Source organism: Pseudorasbora parva, chromosome 3, assembly GCF_024679245.1.
Source record: "Pseudorasbora parva isolate DD20220531a chromosome 3, ASM2467924v1, whole genome shotgun sequence".
NCBI lineage: Eukaryota > Metazoa > Chordata > Actinopteri > Cypriniformes > Gobionidae > Pseudorasbora > Pseudorasbora parva.
This window is the reverse complement of record NC_090174.1, coordinates 28,201,099-28,224,407: the sequence shown is the minus strand read 5'-3', so window position 1 is coordinate 28,224,407 and position 23,309 is coordinate 28,201,099. Positions and strand designations below refer to the sequence as shown.

Sequence of the window (23,309 nt, the reverse complement as noted above, 5' to 3'; positions counted from 1 at the left end):
TACTGTACGACAGAATGACAGCATTTCCAACAGCAAATGAGAGCTAATGAAATGAGAAGATGAGTAAATAATTACTATTCCTTCAAGATGATCTGAACAGTTGTATGCAGAAGTTGCTTTCACTACTTGGGGGAATTCTTTTTTTAATGAACCAGGGGGGTTGTATCTTTTTCAAACACAACCCTTTGCTTTCAATGCTACTTCAGGACTTGCATGTTGGATTTACCTTCTGATTTACTTCATAATCCCTCATGGTACTTTCTTAACACACTATCAACAAACATTGACATTGATAGTGTTACTGACCTCAATTTTTGTGCTTCTTTTTGTCATATATTTGTTGCAAGTCCCAGGTTGTAATCCTGGTTATAATTCAAAACTTAATCTGGATTTTAATCTGCTTGCTTTATCTACAGATGTAATCAGCCCTCTAAGATGTTGTGCCTTCTGGTGCACAATGCAAAAGGGGTCATGTCATGTGATGTGCTGTAGCATTTCCCATGACTGTGGAACATGTTTGACTCTTATAGGCAAAGGGCAAAGTCCAGTAACAGCAATTCATTCTGATGTGGATTTCAACAGGATTAGATCTATTATACACAATTCATTGAAATTCTTGTTTTTTCGTGTTCAGAGATATCCATCTTTTTTATAGTGACGCTTCATATATCCTGAAAAGAATGTTGGATTTACTTCGAAACAATTTTCACTCAATATTTGCCAGTAAATTACAACCACATTCAGCCACAACTTCAATGGTTTAACCAAACTCATATTACTTCAAGACAAACCCTGAGTGACTTACAGCACTCCACACACTAGATGAATGCCAGCTCAGCTTTAGCCCTGATAATGGGGAGTTGTATCTTGTGCAAATCTTGTGCCCATCTTGTGCCCACTCTAAAGAGTGCTTCCTCTGGGCAAGCTCTTTAATGTCCACTGTGATTGCCATGGCTCTTCATCACTATGGTGCTCCAGATCTCATGAGCACAAGCCCTGCTACTCTGACATTGATACGCACATTTGCCCCATCTCCCATTCAGAGCAGGCAGAAAAAGCTCTGAAAAGGACTTTGGGAACAGCCTAACTTGTATAAGAGAAAAACATGCCGTGTCTATTGTAGAACGGTTGCCGGGCTATGTGTGACGATGTTTGCTGTGGACTGTTGTGCTCCGCAGGCTTCTCTCTAGCCGACACGACCCCCTCCTCTCCTACTGCCCTGCCCCCAGCACTGCTATAGAAACTGGCACAGCTGAAGACCCATGCCCTCCTCTCACTGAGGAGTGTCGCTGACAAAAGCGTTTAGACATGCCTGAATGCCAAAAGTAACGCTGTCAAAACCATGAGGCATGACTTTCTGATTTTCAGGGGGGGTTTTTTGTTTTGTTTTTTGCAGAGCTGGTCCTTAACTGGTCTCTCTTTATATTAGTATAGACAAAACATAAGTATAATGTACCGTACTTATCGTGTTCATATTGTATTGCAAATGACTTTTGCTGATATTGAGAGGGGGGGGGGTACAGGTAGAGTTAGGGACAGGTGTGGTGGGAGGGGCCAGTTTAAGGGTACACTGTAAAAAATAATATGTTCAATAAGTTATGGCAACATATGTTTTTACATTGTTTTAACTCATCAAAATAAGTTAAGCTAGTTATACAAGATAAAGTCAGTTTAACATCATTTAAGTTGAAATAGCTTAAACATCCAAGTCGATTGTACTGCAAAAGTTCAAAATTTGCCTTTTTTTTACAGTGTAGGGTTAGGTGTAAGGGAAGGGTCAACAGTGTAATTATAAATGTAAATACAGAAGTTAATTACAGATGTAATTACATGCAGTTATTTTAAAAAAATATAAGTACTATGTAAAAACATGTATGTACACAATAAGTGCATTGTATCAAATTATAAATTTAAATGTTAGTACATAGTAGTTAAGGCCACCTAATATAAAGTGGGTCCAGTACATAAAACTGTTCTGAATGATTTGGATCAGATGGTTCCAGTCTCAATGACTCATTCATTTGCTCGCAGTGCTTAAAGGAATAGTTCACCCAGAAATGAACTTGAATTTCCTGGTTGCTACTTGAATTACACTATTCAATTTCATATGAAGTTCTTTTTCTTTATGATCTTTTTGAAGTTTCACAGTTTTGATGGAATGGAATTTCGACAGAGGGGGAAAAAAATCTGTCAGGTTTCATTTAAAATATCTTAATTTTTGTTTTGGATTTTTAATTTTTAAGTCTTATGGGTTTGGAACATAGACTGTAAAAAAAATATGGACGACTTGACATCATCCGTTTCCGCTTGCCAGAGTTGAAGCTTTCAGGCGGCCTGCACGGCGCTGACATCTTGGGACAGAGTCTGCGCAGTAGAGATTTCGGGACCGAAGTTGCGCAGTAGAGAGCAGGAAGTAGAGCAGGAAGTACAGCTGCGATATCAAAAGCCCGTCCACACTCTCACAGATGCAGAACAATTAATTATGTTGGTGTGAAATAAACAGTTATGGAAATGTAGAAATTAAAGCTAAAGCTCCAATCTGCCCCCAAAAATCCTGAAAAAAGTCTGTTAGTGCCTCAGTGACAACTTCACTCAGAGTAGAAGTCGATCTCAGCTGTCAATCATGACGTCACACCCCCCGTTTTTATAGCATCAGATAACTAACTAAAACTAAACTTATTTTATAAACGGACACTTGAAATGAAATCATCGTGATGATAACTGCCTTCATTGACATAAACTAACTTTGGGGGGGGGGATATTTGAATTGTAATTTTATTGTTTAGTTTGCCTCGCGTCCATTAGAAAACACAGAGGGGCGGCTATACTGGGACCGGTCACTGGGGGACGATCGAGGCGCGAAAGCTTCAGTTTCTGAGAGGGGCACTGCAGGTTTGGTTTGGAATGACATGAGGTTAATTAAACAATGAGGTTAGGGGCAGTTTTGGTGGAGAAAATAAATGAAGATTGTCATGGAATAATGATTGAAATCGTGTTTTTTTTTGGGGGGGGGGGGGGGGGGTATAATCATATGGACTAATGAATCTTTTTGGTCATTTTCGAGCTTGACAACCTCAGTTCTCTTTTACTTTAATATGTGGAAAGAGGTAACCAAGATATTCTTCAGAAATTCACATTTTTGTTGCATAGAAGTCATATATGTGTAACAAAATGAAGGCAAGTAAATGATGAACATTTTCATTTTTGGGTGAACTACTCCTTTAAGATTACACAGCGAGGATCTGTGATTTCCTTGAACCTTTCAGGCCCCAGATAAAATGCAAATGTACTGTCTCCCGTTGCTGTGGGGCCTGATTGCTGTCTGGGTGACAAAAGGTGGAGCAGGCAAGAATAGAAGCCCTGTGTTTTGCATTTGCATGAGAAAGCCCCATCCCAATGACCACTTTCCATTTCCATGTTGTTTAGTTTTTTGTTTCTTCATCCCAAAACACTTGTCGTTTCTTTGGAAAGAAACCTCCCAACAGCTGTATAACTGTATTTTGCAGAGCTGTGACATTTTGAGATGATCCTGTCAGGATATTCCTTACAATATACAGTAGGTACAGAAAGTATTCAAGGGAAAGTATTCCCTTACATTTTTCACTGTTATATTGTAGCCATTTTCTAAAATCATTTAAGTTATTTGTTTCTCCATAATTTACGCACAGCACCACATATTGACAGAAAAACAAAATTGTTGACATTGTTGCTGATCTTTACAAAAGAAAACCTGAAATATCACATGGTTCTAAGTATTCAAACCCTTTGCCGTGACACTCATATATTTAATTCAGGTGCTGTTCATTTCTTCTGATCATCCTTGAGATGGTTCTACACCTTCATTTGAGTCCAGCTATGTTTGATTATACTGATTGGACTTGATTAGGAAAGCCACACACCTGTCTATATAAGACCTTACAGCTCACAGTGCATGTCAGAGCAAATGAGAATCATGAGGTCAAAGGAACTCAGAGCTCAAAGGAGCTCAGAGACAGAATTGTGGCAATGCACATCTAGCCAAGGTTACAAAAAAATGTCTGCTGCACTAAAGGTTCCTAAGAGCACAATGGCCTCTATAATTCTTAAATGGAAGACGTTTGGGATGACCTGAACCCTTCCTAGAGCTGGCCGTCTGGGCAAACTGAGCTATCGGGGGAGTAGAGCCTTGGTGAGAGAGGTAAGGAAGAACCCAAATATCACTGTGATAAACTTCAGAGATGCAGTCGGGAGATGGGAGAAAGTTGTAGAAAGTCAACCATCACTGCAGCCCTCCACCAGTCGGGGCTTTATGGCAGAGTGGCCCGACAGAAGCCTTTCCTCAGTGCCAGACGCATGAAAGTTTGCTAAAAAATAAAACACCTGAAGGACTCCAAGCTGGTGAAGAATAGGATGAGACCAAGATATAACTTTTTGACCTTAATTCTTAGCAGTATGTGTGGAGAAAACCAGGCGCTGCTCATCACCTGTCCAATACAGTCCCAACAGTGGAGCATGGTGGTGGCAGTATCATGCTGTGTGGGTGTTTTTCAACTGCAGAGACAAGACGGCTGGTTGCAATCGATGGAAAGACGAATGCGGCCAAGTACAGGGTTACCCTGGACAAAAACCTTCTGCAGAGTGCTCAAGACATCAGACTGGACTGAAGGTTCACCTTCCAACAAGACAATGATCCTAAGCACACCGCTAAAATAAAGGAGTGGCTTCATAACAACTCTGTGACGGTTCTTGAATGGCCCAGCCAGAGCCTTGACTTAAACCCAATTGAGTGTCTCTGGAGAGACCTGAAAATGGCTGTCCACCAACGTTTACCCTCCAACCTGACATAACTGGAGAGGATCTGCAAGGAGGAATGGCACAGGATCCCCAAATCCAGGTGTGAAAAACTTGTTGCAAAAAGGCTCTTTCCCAAAAAGGCTCATGGCTGTATTAGATCAAAAGGGTGCTTCTACTACATACTGAGCAAAGGGTCTGAATACTTAGGACCATGTGATATTTCAGTTTTTCTTTTTTAATAAATCTGCAAAAATGTCAACAAATCTGTGTTTTTCTGTCAATATGGGGTACTGTGTGTACATTAACAAGAAAGAAAAAATTCGTAGCTTAAATGATTTTAGCAAATGTCTGCAATATAACAAAGAATAAAAAATGTAAGGGGGTCTGAATACTTTTTGTACCCACTGTTATAAGTTATAAGCTTCAGGGGCCTAAATGTGCTTGTGTGTTATACTGTTGTGGGGTAAGTTTCCCCAAAGCATTGTTCCAACGAACATTCGCAAACAATATTGCGAAGTTGTATGGTCTTAATGACAGCTCTCAAACTGAGGTTACAAGCTTATTCTTAGAATACATACACATGTCATTTACACATTTTCATTTGTCAAGAAGTTTAAAATACTGTTTTTGAGAGTGCGCATGTGCGTACGTGCTCTAGTATTTAAGAATGAGCCGATTGAATCTGGAAATAAAGCAAAATAACTGAGAAAGATGAGAATTAGTCCTCAGATCCCATGTCTGTAATTTATAGCAAAAAATCTAGCATTCATTCAGAAGTATTGCATCATTAACGACACATTTGAGACACTACAGTTATGAGAAACAGTCGTGACTAGCTAGTTGATCTCTTCAATGATGCTTCGTACTATAGTAGTTAAGCAGTGAGTTATGTCGTTCTACAGGAAACGCACCCCTGTTTGGTGTGATGGCTTTGAATGGCATAGTGTGGGAGTCATTGTTATCCACCCTGATAATATCAACCATTGAACAGCACTGAAAACCAGTGGGAAAAATCTAGATATCATGCTGTTTAGTGTTTATTATGTTAAAGTAATAGGCCTCATTAATGTAATTCAAAAATAATTCTTACATCCGTTCGCAAATTGATCTTAGTGTTTAAAATGTGATTGTGGCGGTCAGCCTGACTTGATCTTGTTGGGAATTTGTGACTATTCAGCTTGGCTGACTGTTGGTTTCTGGCAGTGTTTGCATGTTGTGGCTTACGAGACTACGATTGGAACGTGTCGAAGGGGAATGTTGAGTCATGCTTGTTGGCAATATGCTATAGAGGAGCAAAACTGAATTCACACATTAAAGAGTCATTTTCACTTCTAATTTTAGATCATTGTGACATTTGCAGGGTGCACAAATTTTACTATTCTACATTTATTTCTCAATAAATCTCTGTTAATGTCCAAAATGTTATATTGAAATATGTATATTTAGTCCTATTTTGGTGATTTTTAATTTAAAAAATAAAAACATATATACAGTACTTGTTTGTGCTTGAATGACATCATTGTTTTGTTTTTTTTCTTCCAGCGGTCAGTTTGCAGTGGTAAAGAAATGCCGACATAAGAACACTGGTGTGGAATATGCGGCAAAATTTATCAAGAAGAGGCGCAGTAAATCGAGTCGGCGTGGGGTCTCCAAAGATGACATTGAAAGGGAGGTCAGCATCTTGAGGGAAATCCAGCACCCAAATGTCATCACCCTGCACGATGTGTTTGAAAACAAGAACGAGGTCATTCTCATCCTGGAGCTGTGAGTCATTGTTTTTCTTGCATTTACTGAATCATGCAATCATCAAGAGCCTCCATTCATAAGTCTTTTTTTGTGGCACAATTAAAAACTACAAGCTTGGTAATAGACGCTACTACATGAACAGCTCTGGAACATGACAGTAAATCTATAAAAGGAGTTGTCTAGGCCTTCTCTCTGATGCAGTTGTACCAACCTTTACTTACAAAGCAAACATTTGACAAGGTCAACAGTGGGGGGTTGAGGAGAAACCAGTCTATTGAGTAGATCAACCAGTTTTGTGTGTTGTGCCGTGAACATTCACACACTACTGAACTGTGTTCAAAGGGAAAATACATGTATTGATGTCTGTACTGTAACTATACTGGTGCACAAAAACAAAGGCCTTTGGCTGATAAAGCTAAGTTTATTTTAAGTTACAAGTCAGGGCTCAACACTAATGATTTTTTTCTACTGTCCCGAGTCAAATTTTTACTATCCCTGTCAAAATTTTCACTGGCCCCACCACAAAAATAAATGAATAATAATAAAATAGTCATTGTTTAAGCGTATTACACCAATATATGTTGTTTCCAATACCCCAGCAGCAAAGACTACTAGCCTAACTAATGTGAAGTTCAAACATTATTAAGACAAGTGAACAATCAGTAATTAAGTAAGAGCAATTCAATTACAACCGATAGCACAAATACAATAGAACAGAAATACAAATGAAATATGTACACGGCCAGGTCTTAAACCTTTATCTTTTTGTCCAATGTTTCTTGTAGTTTGTTGGTTCATTGCTTATTACTCTTTAATTAATGGGGAAAAGTGAGCAGGCACTAAAGCACTCTATCGGTGCTGTACAATGTTTGGATATAGTATTATCCTATTGTGCTTCAGGAATCGCTTCCTAGAGTAACCAGTCTAACCTGAAAATGAACATGAAGTCTAACATTGTAAGCAACTTAAATGTGACCTAAAGAACAAAATTAAAAATAACCAAGCAGTCAATGAGTCTCTCATTAAATTGTGTAATGAATTCACCATTATCAGAACAATGTTTAAAATATATTATTATTATGATTATATTTATTTTAATTATGTTGTTATTATTGTTACGTTATTATTTTTATCATATATATAATTTGACAATGTAATAAACATTTACATAATTAGTGTCTGGAATGCCAAACCTCACCATTTCAGCAGAAATGTTTTGTTAGGCATGTGTGACGGTTTCTTTCCTCTGAACCTCTTGAAGTGTCTCCTCACCCAACTGGTTTTCTTTGCTACTTCATAACCTTTAACAAAGGGCGTCCCTGCAGCTATGTTATGAGCTCATATTTGTTACACATAACTCATCAGCGAAGGTATTTTATTTACTAACTGAGGCATCTGGAGTTAAGTACCTTGCTGAAGGACATAACCTCACGATTCTGACCTCGGAACTGAAGGTCAAGTTTCATTTTCAGGTTGTTTGGCATCCTCTCAAAACCTCTCCCAACCAATATTGAGAAGTGAGAAGTTAAAAGCTATCATATGTTTTTCTAGTCTCAAACGGCATGCTCACGTACCGCCCACAGTCCGTTCACTGACGGTCTGATGCGTTAAAAAAAGGCAAATGCTGGCTGAAATCTGATTGGCTTGCACTACGCAACTTCCCAAAGTAAGAAAATATTTTTTTTATTAGTCTGCCTGGAAAACAAGTTTGTAAAGTAGCAGGTTGATACAATGATTTGAAGAATTTGAAGAACTAATTTAGTTTAGTTTTAGATAACCCACCCTAAATGGCGGTTTGCTGTTTTATATGGCAATTAGGGCCGGGACGCGATTAAAAAAATTAATCTAATTAATTAGAGGCTTTGTAATTAATTAATCGAAATGAATCGCATTTTAATTGCATATAAATATTTGACCTGAGAACAATGAGAAGTAATTTTTCACATGGATTTTTAGTATACCATTACCATTTAGTATACACCGAATGACTGAATACATAAGCTTAATCAACAAAATATTGTTTATTTATTTCAGTCCAGCAGACCAGTGCAATGTTTGCCATTAAGTGTAGCAAAAGCATATTTGTGATATTTGAGGCTCGATGTGCTGCGGTGATATGCAAATTCCTTGTTGTATAGCTTGCACACAACCATGCTCTTGTCGACACTTCCATTCTTTCGTTTTTTAAAACAAATTTCCCATCCACGGGGCCAAGCAAAGCGGTCTCATCAGCTTCTTCATTCATGTTCACTGTGGTTTGTTGTTGTCGTGGCTCGTGAGCGCTAGTTGGTGTTCCAGTATAATCGGTCCGTCGAAACTCAATCATTGAAAAACGTTCCGCGGTGCAAAAATAAGTGTGGTTAAAATTGTTATTTCTTTTTTTGTGTAATTAATTAAACGCGTTAAAGTCCCGGCCCTAATGGCAATATATATCATAAATCATATATATATTAGGGATGCAACAATAGAGTTAGTCCACGGTTCAATACATACCTCGGTTTTTTACCATGGTTTTCGGTTCGATTTTTTGCTATTCTACTCTTAGGCGACAGCAACAGAATGAGGTTAAGGAAAAAATGTTTTTATTGTAATACTCTTATCTTTATTTTCCTTAAAAGACCCTTGTACACATTCCTAGTGTATTGTATAATATAAAATAAATATATATATAAAGATTTACAGCCACAGCTCAAAGATGTACAGTAGCATTTAAGTAGAAAATTGAACGAATAAATGTAGGCTAACATTAAAACTACATAGTCTTCAATATACAACATTGATTGAAAGCTACTGTATTATTCCTTTATTCAAGAGCAGTGAGTGCTTTTTTTCTTCTTTTTCTATTCTGTCTATTTTAATAACTCTAATACCTCTATAATTTTAGAGGTGAACTGTCCCTTTAAGGACAAGCGGTCAAAATCACTAGTCTGCGCTGCTAAGACCTGCTCGCATCTCATAGACACGCGATTTTACTTTCACTTTACTCATAACCGACTGTGTTTATATATGTTGTGTTTGACAGTAGGCTATTAGCACAGTAAGACTACTTAGTCCAATAATCACGTGTCTGACAGGTGCGCGCACTAAACGCATGTAGAACGTGAATGAAATGTTTAACCGTCAAGGCTTTAAAGCGCGGCTTAACACCCCCTAACTTTTGCGCATACGATTGGATATTTGCTCATATCAGCGCGTAGACTCACATGCACACTCAAACATAGCCGAAATAAACTGAAATATTTCAAATGAAGAGAAATAATTAATTAAATGCAAAACCGAAATTCCTAAGCGCGTATTAAACCGTAAATGCCGTACTAAATAGTTAACTATTATATTGAGTATTGTGGCTTCCCTAATATATATATATAATTATTATTATTTTATTTTTTATTTTTTTCTTTCTGATTAAGTCTTTCCTTGCCAGAACAAGCTGTAATGAGCCCTAAATCTGACTAGGAGACTTGTGTTGTTCGGGTGGGGGCTGGTGTTTTTGTTTCTTTTTCTGTAAGGGGGAATGAAGAGGTATCTGCCGCCGGTGTTTTTGCAGCTGGATGGCTTGTCGCCGCACTTGCTCAGCCTCACCATTAGCAGCAAACGTTATCATGTCATCAGGGTGCAGCAGCTGGTTTGCAGCTTCCTTCTGCTGAATAAATATATGCCCGAATCCTGTTGGTCCTCTCTCAGAAGCCATGATTACAACCTTGCCAACAGCCATTTCAGCCAGAGTGAATCTCTCAGAACCATTAGAGAGGCTGGTTCTTCTGCTTAATAAGGCAGACTCAGGCTTGGTGATTATTATTATTATTATGTTACACCATAGCCATATCTTTTTATTGCAGATTTCATTCTCAGATCATTTTATTGGTGTTTCTTTCTGTTATTCTGTGAATCCTGATTTGTAAGGTCTCTGATTCCCAAAATGACCTAAAATCTATTGTCTTATCTCCATTTAAGCATTAAGTTCAAAAACACCATAGACAAACTTTTAGTCAACTTTATTGGGATAATTTGCACAATTTCCATTTGACGATATGGCTCTGTTCTAAATTCCCCATACTTTCATGAGCTCCATTAAAAGCCAAGACAGGGAACAGCAGCAGATTCTGAGGACAACCTCCCATCCCTCACTGAGAACAACACATCCTTTAATGACAACAGAATGACACCGATTAAGTGAAAACTTTAAAGAGGAGCTGGGGTGGAGGTGGGTCCAAGCAGGCAGACTGAACTGAAGCAATGCTTATGTAAGGCGCCCTGTTTGAGAGTTGCCAATTGAGTGCATGGGAATCAGATCAGCTGATATGGGTGGAGTTGAAATTTTTCCAATCAGCGGAGCTTGACTACGTGGCTCTCCTGAACTAACACAGAATCCTTAATACACCTTATCTAACTTTTACCCATGTTAGGGAAGAGTAGTTTTTTTAAGTTTCTTTCAGAATTTCTTGCAATTTGCAGTTATCCTTAACAAATTTGGCCAACTCACTGAAAAAGTGTACCTGTGGCGAAATTTCTTGCACGTAACACTTTCAAAGTGAAACATCCAGTGAGTGGTGCTAAAAGTGCATTCAGGTTCATCCAAAACAGATGAACATGAATCTGACAATGCTTTATTATGTTGGTTGTTGTACGTGTCACGGCAGTTCTGAACTAAACTTCCAGTGAATGGCAAATGCTCTATAGCATTTGAAAATAATGTACCACACTCTAAACCCTAAACATACCTAACAGAAAAGCCTGACAAAAGTAAGCATGACAAACACATTTGACAATTGACAATTGGGTGAAATCATAGACAAATCTGTAATTGGCATGCTAAATATCTGGACCTGTCGACGATTTAAAATGCTGCGGTCTGAAATGTGTTCTGACTAAAAATTATACCGATGACATGCAGTCGATGAGAGAGCAAGATACAAGGGAAAGTTCAAGGAGGAGTTAAAGACCAGAATATCAGTATTTTAATAAATATATTTACAATTAAATCAAACCGAAATAAAGCACAAACATTTGCTTGACCGGTCGCAGCTGCAACACATTGCGAAATTATTTATTTACCTCTTTGCAGAACACACAATCCTTTCTCCCTGCGTGTCCCCAATCATTTCCTCCTCCATAATCTTTTTTTCATTTTCTCCTTTTCACTGCAAATAAGAGCACAGATATCATTTTAAATAACAGTTTGAGTTGTGCAAGAACTCTGGTCTCACACAAAAGGGATCTTGTGTTATTTCCTTGTCACTTCGTGTGTTGTCTTGTGTGCAAACGTGTGTTTGCTTGTGAAATGTAGTTTGCGGACCGGACAGGCGATTCCTCTGAAAACCTGTTGCCGATCCATCGCGCAGTGTGAACACAGCAGCAACTGAATACTACTGCAGTGTTATACTGTGTGAGATACCAAGCATGTCTGCTATGTCAGAAAAGATATATAGATATATGGATATACTGTATGGGGCTAGATATGTGATGCAGACTTCAAAATATATTCGTTTTTCAAATGATGCACTATGGAAGAAGTGTTTTGAGCTCATAACATATTATTGTGCAGGGAACTGTGAAGATTATTCACTAACTAGCTCTATTAGAAGTGTCAACATCTGTCCTCTCTCTGTTCAGTGTGGCAGGTGGAGAACTCTTTGACTTTCTTGCTGAGAAGGAGTCATTGAGTGAAGAGGAGGCCACCGAGTTCCTCAAGCAGATCTTGGATGGAGTCAGTTACCTACACTCCAAACAGATTGCCCACTTTGACCTGAAGGTACTGAGACACATTTGAATTTCACCCCAATGTCAGACTGGGGTGATTTAACATTGCCGTATACCAGCCACAACAAATCAATTGAGGCGCTTTTATCCTCCCTGATGGTTATCCACTCATTTCTACCCTTTACATAATTACTAACTGTCCCGGAGCTAGAATTGTCATAAATGTAGTCATTTTTCCCCATGTAGTTTTTGAATGCTGTTATTGCTAAATTGCATTGATAATTTAGTAGTCATGGATTTGAATGTTTCAGATGTTGTTTTTTTACTTCAGACTTAAATCACATAACCTGAGTAGCCAGTCTAACTGACAAACTAACATCAAGGCAACCGACATTCACGTTGAACTACTTAACTGTGACTTAAAGAATGAAATGAAATAGTCAAGCTGTCAGAAGCAGGAGTCGCTCATTATTAGCATTTTATGTCCAATCTTTCATGTTACTCAAGCAACAATGTTTGTGTAATTAGATCCACTGCTTTCAGAGCAGTCATCCACACAGCTTTCCTTAACATTTCTGTTAAATATTTTGAAGTCATTGGAGCTTTTAAGAGATTAGTCCGTGCATGAATAAAGCCCAGTGAAGGAAGTATTGTTTCTATGGAATGTCCAGGCAGGGATCTGTTACTGCCAGGCTTGAGTATGCCTGCTCTTTCTAGAGAACGTTTCTGTAGCTTTGCATGTGATTTCCATGTGTTGTTATGGCAGATTTCCTGCACTCACTCTATCTCTCCCCCTCTGCTGCTGTGTTTTTGTTCCGTACCTATCATTAGATCCTCTGATTCTCTCTTTTGCCTTCTTTCTCTATTCTCATCTCTCTCAGCCGGAGAACATCATGCTGTTAAACCGGAGTGTGCCTCACCCACGCATTAAGCTCATTGACTTTGGCCTGGCCCACAAGATCGATTTTGGCAACGATTTCAAAAACATCTTTGGTACCCCGGAGTTTGTAGGTCAGTGTCATCCACTGGTCAGTCTATAGAGATGTGTTGTAATTACACCCTCTCTTATTGTTATGGTGCTCTGTCCAATCCTTTCTTTTCTCCTTTCTTGTGTAATCTGAACCACAAGCCTGACATAGCTGTAAAGAAATACCATAGATCACTGCTTTGTGATCCATTTAATCCGGCAGATAGGTAAACGTATGTGTAAACAAATATATAAATCATTTTTAATAATAATATTTTACATTCAAATAACAAGTATGTATTCTAATACTTATATACAGTTGCAAGAAAAGTAGGTGAACCGCTTGCAGAATCTGTGAAAATGTGAATAATTTGAACAAACTGAATGCTATCCTGAATAAAATATTTTGCATTTAAAAAAAAGAAAAGAATTGTTTGTTTGTTTTTCAGAAACAGGACAGTTTATTTATTTATTTCCCTTCAAAAGCAACAGAAACATAAATTAGGTACAATTTACCTTGATCTTCAAATTCAATAAGTTTACTCGCTTAAAGGGTTAGTTCACCCAAAAATGAAATTGATGTCATTAATGACTCACCCTAATGTCGTTCCACACCCGTAAGACCTCCGTTCATCTTCGGAACACAGTTTAAGATATTTTATATTTAGTCCGACAGCGTATCTAAGTGTATACACACTATACTGTCCATGTCCAGAAAGGGAATAAAAACATCATTTAAGTAGTCCATATGTGACCTTTATTCAGCATTGTCTTCTCTTCTGCGTTTGTTTTCAAACCTCAATGAAAGATTCAAACGGTCATGAATCAGCCTATTGATTCATGATTCGGATCGCCAATGTCACATGATTTCAGCAGTTTGGCAGTTTGACACGAGATCCGAATAATGAATCAATATGCTGTGTGGAACGACATTAGGTGAGTCATTAATTACATAAATTTCATTTTTGGGTGAACTAACCCTTTAATGCATCATGTTTCCTTCTGGCGAAAGTTTAAACCTTTTTTAATAGTCGTGTTTGAGTCCTTCAATTTGTGAATTGAAGGACCCTCAGTGTGAAAAGATGCGTCTCAAAGTCCCTGCTAAGGAGGGTTCAAATATCCAAAAGATGCTGGAAACCTGGAGAGTTTGCAAGACCTGGAGGATTTTTCTAAAGAACGTTGGCCAGTTTAACTGCTCAGGACAAATAAGAGACTCATGAACAACCATCACAAATAAAAGATCATCCAGGGAACGACACAAATCAAGGGTTCATACATTTTTGTACTGGGTCATTTAATAAAATCAGCTATTTTTTTGTCTTGTGGACTATATGTAAACATCTTTATGTAAATATCTTATTCAGGACAGTGCTATTGATTCACATTTTCACAGATTCTACAAGCGGTTCACATACTTTTTTTCTTGTATATATATATAATAAGATTAGTCAATAAATCAATATAGATATATATCAGTAAATATTATATTTTAAATGGCAATATTATTATATTTTTAATCTGTTACATTCCTTTTTACCATTTTGCATATTTTGTAAAATAGTCATCTGAACAATGAAAAACACATTTGTTACACAAATAAAAAACGTAACTTATATTTAAGCTTTTTTAAAGTATAAAGTAGGAAGATACATGTGCCATTTTTATAAAGAATAAAGAAATTTGTGCATTTTATGCATAGGCTTTTAGATTACCAGGTTTTAAAACAGCACTAGGTAACTTTTCAACCTTCATAATATATTTTTTTAAGACTCTTGTGATGATAAATCGACTTACAATAGGTTGAATGACACGTCTGCCATAGCCTGATGGGGTCTGTATCGTTTTTAATCGTACTTTTAAACTTCGGGTTTCGGGTAGTAACCCGAGAAAAAAAAGAACTACAAAATTCGACTGCTTTACGGCATATACGTCACTTCCACCAACACCCACACTTCCTTAAATTCGGACGTGCGAGCCCAACTTTGTTCGTCGGATAATATAGTCATGTCCGAAGCAGCACAGACAAATAAGAAAGAAAAGGTTTTGTTGGAGGAAAGCAATAAGAGGAAATGAAACAGTGATGGGATTAAAGGCAGGACGAGAATCAACATGTGACCATCGTTTGCTCGTCGGCGTGAGCTGAAGGAGGCGTGCCCGACCGATGCTGTCCTGCTTGTTACGGTGAGCTACCACTCAAACATTGAATTGAAGTATCATATAGATTCTGTAAAACGCTAACCAATAGACTACTATAATGACGCTGGCTTGTAAACGTGAGCATCGTTGATTATTTGGCGTTTGAAAAAAATAAAACCCATGAAATTATATTCATATGACATGCTGAAACATATGCCACTGACTGTAACGTTACCTGGGATGAAGACATTTCACACGCGACGCCAAAAGAACTCCTCTTGCAGTGTTCAGGGGAACTGTTAGTGCTGCACCGACCCGCGGGACGCTTTTATGAAGTTATTTGGCCCGCACCGCACCACTGTATATATTTTTACAACCCGCCGCGCACCCGCGACCATTAAATAGACATACGGGGTCCGCGGGTTATGAGACAACCCGCGCATCACTAGTTCAGGGCTATCGTTGTCATGTCAACAAATGCACGCGCGATGGCATCCCCTGTTGTAGGATGACAGCTCTTACGACAGTAGTTGAGGACATTATTTTTTTCAAACTGTAGGGGGACCCCGAGAGCAAAAGTAGCCAAGTGGGGCTTTAAGATAATAAATAAATAAATAAATAAATATATATATATATATATATATATATATATATATATATATATATATATATATATATATATATATATATATATATAATATATATATATATATATATTAGTCTGTTCAGTGTGTTCAGACGTTTAACTGTTGTGTATATTTATGTGTTTGGGTTGGTATTTTGTGTACAACAATATCAGCTCAAAATCAACTCTGTTGTGTTTCATATTCGACATCAACAAGCCCTTAACCAACATAGAAAGCACACAGACATGCACACCCACGCCACCCTCATCCCACCATGCCATTGGCATCACATCCAGTCCTACCTGAATGGCAGCCAGTTTGGCTGCAGGCAGTGATGATACTGCAGTCTTAAATAGAGACACCATGCTAAAGGCCACGGTCAAGTTCCAGCTTCCCCACAGTGCCATCTATTTCAGTGCTTAGTTACGATCAGGCTTCATGGAGGAGAATCCGGTCAAGCTAGGCACCTAGTCTTCGAGACGCTAATCCAAAACAGTCCCAGTAGTTGAACAATTAGCCCATTTCACAGACATGACTTCATTGATTTATTTTATTTTTTTAGCCTTAGAGTCTGGGAGCAATTTGCTTCTTTGCATCCCTGGTCAAATCCAGCGCATGAGAAGACAAATAGTAAATCTAAGTCAATTCTCAGGCATCTCTCCCACCTCAGACTTATTTCCTTGTTTCCTCATTAACACATCAGAGATTGAGATCCTCTGAAACCAGTGACTCATTTCACAGCTCAAACAGTGAGAAACTACAAAAATATCCTACCATCAACATAGCATTTCTAGACATTTTTGCAGGTCTTTTTGTTAGGGAGAATGGGGTAGGATGTGTTGCACCACTTCATCATGCAAACTGTATATTTAGTTCATATATAGCTGTTTGAGAGATGCACACATGTCAAAAGCATTGTTTTAATGCTAAAAATACTTTCTGTGTGGCGGATAAAAAAAGTTTAAAGCAAACTTATCCAGGTCTAAAAAATTATATAATGCATGTCTGTGAATTGCTGATGTATATAAAACCATGTAAATTCTTTACTTTACTTTACATTATACTTTTTTCACCTTTTAAGGGAAAATTGTTTTGGGGTAAATATTAGTAATAAATTATTAATAAAGAATTTCCCAAAATGGTTGTTGTGGGATAAATTACATCTGTGAATTGCGACCAACTCTGAGTAAATCTGAGTATTGAATGAGAACAGGCAGAGGGCATATGTAATATCTTTGACTAAATATTACACAGACTATTTACAAACTTCTTTTTGCGTGTGTAGATAAACTTGCCAAGACTAATAGGGTGCTATAATAGGTATATAACATATGCTATATAACATATGCTATAATAACATATGCTATTTAAATCCTTTCTTTCATTTCATTCATATTTTAAATCTTTTCTTGGTTGATTTATGGAAATTTGAATGATATACAGCAGAATTTGATTGAATCTCATTTGTTTTTATTTTATTTGAAATCAGGTTATTTAGTGTACTCCTTGATATGATGTTATGACACTCTAATATGGTTTTGTTTTGTTTTGTTTCCTGAAATATATGCTGAAATATAATTAGGTGTATTAGTTTTTGCTCACATTTCTCTTTGCTAATAGGATTATCTAAGTGAAAACAGGCACAGCTTACTCCTATCTCTTCTATATTGTACGATTGTATTGTAAGTGATTTTGTTTTGTGGTTTGCAGCTCCAGAAGTGGTCAACTATGAGCCTCTTGGCCTGGAAGCAGACATGTGGTGAGTGAGCGTTATCTCATATCATTATCTGGCCTCGCTGTTTGCTCGCTTCCTAAACTAATCTTGTGTTTTTATTTCTAATTTTAGGAGCGTTGGGGTGATCACTTATATTCTGTGAGTATACATAATCATCAGTGTTGTTGTGATGTTGTAAATATAGTATACATCATTACAAATGAAATCTAAACACATTTATGGATTTTTACTTAGGTGGTAAATAGCATCCATTTTCGTAACTGAATTATTTTTCTCAAAGCATGGCTGTAATCACATTCCACAATAAAACGAAGGCTTGGTGATCAAATTTAGCTGAATATGAAACAAATAAAGTGCAACTAAGGGATTTTATTTCTTTAATTTGCAGTTTTGTGTCAGCTAGTGTCACAGAATAAACTCTTGTCACTCTATAACTCTTATATTGATTGATGTTTTAAGTAAAAAGGTAAAGCTCTGTAAAATATTCCATCTAGCCAAGTGCTGCATCAGACATTGATGTTTCCATGAGCTGCACAGTCAGATGGTGCATTGACTGTTTTTCTCATTTACCACATTTAAATAACACGGACAGAAAAAAATAAAAAAGTAAAATCCAAGCACTTGAAAACGCTGAAAGGCTGCTCTTGCCACAGAAGTTCTTGTGATAGCAATGTCACATAAAAATACCAAGCAGTAGAGTTTTACTGCAATATAAAAATAGACATGGAATTTATAACCCAGTCCGTCAAAGTGATGGATAATGATTATTAGAGCAACCTCTGAGTGCAGTGTCTAATTGTAAAGCTGGTGTTGGTCTTACTGTGGAAACATTGAGGTTGCTGTTAACTGTATGTGTGCGTGTTCCTGTGCGTGGGCGTGTGTGTGTGTGTGTGTGTGTGTGTGTGTGTGTGTGTGTGTGTGCGTGTGTGTGTGCGTGTGTGTGTGTGTGTGTGTGTGTGTGTGTGTGTGTGTGTGTGTGTGTGTGTGTGTGTGTGTGTGTGTGTGTGTGTGTGTGTCTGTGTGTCTGTGTGTCTGTCTGTGCGTGTGCGTGCGTGCGTGCGTGCGTGCGTGTGTGTGTGTGTGTGTGTGTGTGCGTGTTAGTGAGAGGGAACTAAGCATATCACAGAGCAATATAAACAATGGAACTTGCCTGTTGCTTGTGATAAGACCTGAGGAGACCCTCCTGTTTTGATGGGAACCAAATCCCCATATCTCTGACGTAAACCGTAAACAGGTGAATCTCACGAAACCTGTGTCAGGAAATATACAGCTCATATTACACCCTATGTTCAAAATTACATTACTTAAATAACAATAAGGTCAAGCCTACAAGGATTTTATAGAGCTCCATTTGATCACAAAAAAGTCTGTTCTTCTCTATCTTATCTGTCCATCACTATCCGTCCATCAACATGTGCTAATATTAGCAGTCTAAAGAGAGCTGGAAAGTTCTGTCTATCTCAGAGCTGTTCCTCCCACTCGTCTTTCATCATTGGCAAATTCAAATAGAGCTTTTTATCAGGTTGATATCACAAACCATATTCACGTCTAATTCTGTCGGTCTACTTGCATTCCTATTTTGCCATTCTTTTCTTTTTCTCACACTTTTCGAGACTTTTCTGTAACTCTACAATAATAATCCAGAAATATTTACAATATTCAATCAGGTTAATCTCCTGACAGCATTTATCATAAATGATAGATAAATGTTCTTTTTTCCTCTGTATCTTCAGGCTTAGTGGTGCCTCACCTTTCCTGGGTGAAAATAAGCAGGAGACACTTGCTAATGTGTCTGCTGTGGACTACGAGTTCGATGAGGAGTACTTCAACCACACCAGTGCTCTGGCCAAAGACTTCATCGCACGGTTACTGATCAAAGATCCAAAGTGAGGACCATTGAAGTAGCTTCTGATGATTTGAGGTGGTTTGGTAGAGTTTTGATGCTAGTTGTTTTTTTGTTTTCATTTCCATTTCAATTTTATTTTATATAAAAATCTAACAGTTTACACTTCACAAATCATAAATTAAATATAGATAAGTTGTTATTCAAGCTACAAAAGTTATTCAGTCAAGAGCAGAGAGTTATTAAGGACAGACTTAAAGTCACTTTAAGACCTGGCTTAGATCTGACACACACATCCTATTGTCTAACAATCTTTTATGTTAAGGCAAGACTTTATATAACTCATAAGACTGTGCTTATGATGATACTCAGTAAAATGGGCATTGTTGGCATAATTTTTTGTCTGTGAAAGAGAACTGAAAGTGATATGAGTAGCGCACGAGACGTGTGTGTCACACAGACAGGAGATTCACAGACACACGCCTGTACCACACGGAGTTCTCTTTTGTGTCTTGTCCCATTTGAATGGTTTAAAAGCATTTGCATGAATAAGAGCGTGATCATATGTATCTCTGGCTAAAGGATGATGGAAAGTTTTTAGAAATATCAATAATAATAATCATGGGCGTCGGAAGCAAATAAAAAGTGGATGGGTCAGTATAAAATCTGATAGGTGGGGCAATAGTTTTGCGGGGGGTCTGGCGGTTCTCCCCCAGAAAAAAAAATGATTTCATAGATGTGATTTCCTGCATTATGGTGCGTTTAAGGCCATATCCCTTTCCTATACCAATAAAGACCTCAAACCAGTCAATACCAATAGTCTAATAAAAAGGCTATATTCATTTAACTGCCATAGAAATCTACAGGTTCACAGATAATGATAATGAATAAGTTGCATGTTTTTTATGCTCCGTGTCCAGACAGAAAAAGTGCCGTTTACTAAACGATTGATTGGGCCATACAAAATTACAGAAATCACTAAATTATTTACCGTGGCTATAGAGTAGGGGTAAGACACATGGCATTAAGTTTTGACGCATATCGAGCATAGGTTCGAATCAGCCTTTTGCCACTCTCGCTCTATTCCCTTTCCTCATCACATATCAGATCGGAAAGGTATTTATTTTCAACAAAAAAAATAGAAAATATTAGAAAAGGGGAAATAAAGCATTTAACATGTGTTTAATAATGAGTTCCTTAATAAGTTTCTCGGTTAAGGGGTAGTCAATGTACGCGTCATTCATTGATGATATAAAACTCCTGATGAGTTTTCTTGCGCGCGTCCGTTTTTAGCGCGCCGTCACTATCGTGCAGTCTGACATTAATGCCAACTGAGATCTTACAGTCTGACATGGCTTACAGCGGGGATCATGTTCGGACAGTCTGACAAGGGACATTCGCAAAGGATTTTGAAAAATCGCACAGTGTGCAGGAGACGATAAAAGTGAGAGGGTCCAATATCATTGGTCTTAAAAAGTGGGTGGGTCTTGTCCCACCCACACACAATGGTTCCGACGCCCATGATAATAATTAACAGTTTGTAAATTGACTGGTTATACTGTCTGTATCAGTGCAAACTGCAAAGAACATTTTCATCACAAATCATAATAACTGAGGATGTGGGTTGTCAACAAACAGGAACAGGAGCTTTGCACAAGAAGGTGGAGACATTAACAGTAATTCCTGTTCATTTGGTTCCATATTTGTCTACTAAATTGCATCTCTGCTGGTTTGCTGCTCGTTTTTTTTTTCACTGTGGGCTCACCTCGTTCACCTTTTTTAAAAAGAACTAAAACTAGTTCAGTGGAAGTTCTCTCGGTACTTCACTAAAATGTGACATTCATAGTATAACTTCTGTTTAGGTCTAAACATTGTCACAAAAGTTGATATGCAACATTCCAGAGCCCAATCCCACAATTCCATCTGTGTGTACGTTGCGATAACCATCTTTAAATTTGTATATAGAATGCATTCTCATTTGTCCGTCAAAGGTCCATCAAATGTTATTCGGGGGAGCTTATTTTTTTAAGTTAAATGTTGGAAAGTATCATGACGAAGAGAGATTTACAGACTCCCAGCCTATGTTTATTACATATATACTAAAAAATGTATATGTGTAAGTGAAAATTATGTTTTCATGTTTGCAGAAAAAGAATGACAATCCTGGACAGTCTTCAACATCCCTGGATCAAGGTTTGTCCAACAACTACTACATATGAAGCACTTATCAAACACATTTTATTACCTGAACGTTTGGTTAAATGCGTCAATGTCTTTTTTAAGCCAAAGGACACGCAGCAGGCACTGAGTCGTAAGGAATCAGCTGTGAATATGGAGAAATTTAAGAAGTTTGCTGCCAGAAGAAAGTGGAAGGTGCATTTTTTTCATTTCATTTTAATCATGTTCTGCTATGAGACATTTAACTACATAAAGTTTTTTGCAAAAAGCTGGATGGAAAAACAAGCCCTTGGATATGAAACAAGCTATGAAACAAAGAAGCACGGGTACAATGCCCTCATATGCCAAATTAAGTTCATATAAAAAACACACAATAGTTGGTTAATATGTTATTTGAAGAGCTGAAATGTCATTTAATCTTTTCAAAAAGAGTTCTAATTGCTGTTTGATGCTTTAGATTTAAAAAAAAAAACTGTTCTACAGAAGATGTCACGAATATCATCTGCTCCATATCATCATTTAATATGTTTGTTTGTTTGTTTTATGTCTTCCTCAGCAATCGGTTCGTCTCATATCTCTGTGTAACCGGCTCTCCCGCTCATTCCTGTCTAGGAGCAACATGAGTGTGGCACGCAGTGATGACACACTGGTAAGAGCTCACAGTTAAAGTCGCCTTTCAAGAAGTGTATTTAAAAAAAGAAGAAGCTTGTAATAAGAATTTGAAAACACAATGAGATGCAATATTTCTTTTAAATTTGTGCAATGAAAAAAAACACTATAATTTGTTTGCCATAAAGTTAGATAACTCTTCCAAACTAATATAAGCACATTCATCGACACTCGTATGGTCATGTGAGGTTTTGCATGATCTTTCCACTGTCCAGATATTTGCTTAGTGATATGTGATAAGCCTGAAGAGTGAAGTGTTATTGCTGTTAGGCTACATAAATTATCAAAAGTTTACTGCTTACTGTCTCTGTCTTCCCCTACTAGTCACACTTCTGTTAAATTGCTATGAAATAAACGTTTTCTTTGTTACCCCATGCACTCAACCCTCACCTGAAATAATTGTATAAATCGAATATCTATGTATTACGATAATGTAACCATAAGAAACATTTCAACCTTTATAGTGTACTTAAATATGTGATTCATTTGGAGGGTTCTTTGAGAGCAGGAAATGGGTGAGTTTTATACAGGAAGGGTGTCAGCAGCAATAATTGAGATGTGACATACTTTATCATTCCGATAATTCATCTATACATGACTTTCTTAAAGAAATGAATATATATTTTTAGCAATTATGCATTAATATTGTTTTGAAAGTAACAGTAAAGACTTCTAAAAATGAGTTATGTTTGGGGAAAAATGCTGTTCTTTTGAACTCTCTATTCATCAAACAAAAATATTAAGTAGCACAACTGTTTTCAACATTAAAAATAATAAGAAAAGCATCTTAAAGATCATGTAACTGAAGACTGGAGTATTTGCTGTTGAAAATTCATCTTACAGAAATAAATTACATTGAAAATAGATAACCCCTATTTTAAATTATATTAATATTTTACAAGATTACAGTTTTCACTGCATTTTTAATCAATAAAT

The 23,309-nt window shown here is 37.4% G+C and overlaps 1 protein-coding gene across 2 annotated transcripts in view; it reads left to right on the top strand.

The window, feature by feature from the left end:
- dapk1 (death-associated protein kinase 1) overlaps nt 1-23,309 on the top strand; it is an 88,193-nt gene that overhangs the window by 30,185 nt on the left and 34,699 nt on the right. For both annotated transcript variants that reach the window (XM_067438284.1, XM_067438285.1), the window contains exons 3-11: nt 6,316-6,537; nt 12,133-12,271; nt 13,101-13,230; nt 17,659-17,707; nt 17,795-17,821; nt 19,417-19,569; nt 21,674-21,719; nt 21,810-21,899; nt 22,261-22,353. In XM_067438284.1, coding sequence (XP_067294385.1) covers nt 6,316-6,537; nt 12,133-12,271; nt 13,101-13,230; nt 17,659-17,707; nt 17,795-17,821; nt 19,417-19,569; nt 21,674-21,719; nt 21,810-21,899; nt 22,261-22,353 — 949 coding nt within the window. The remainder of the gene's footprint in view (nt 1-6,315; nt 6,538-12,132; nt 12,272-13,100; nt 13,231-17,658; nt 17,708-17,794; nt 17,822-19,416; nt 19,570-21,673; nt 21,720-21,809; nt 21,900-22,260; nt 22,354-23,309) is intronic.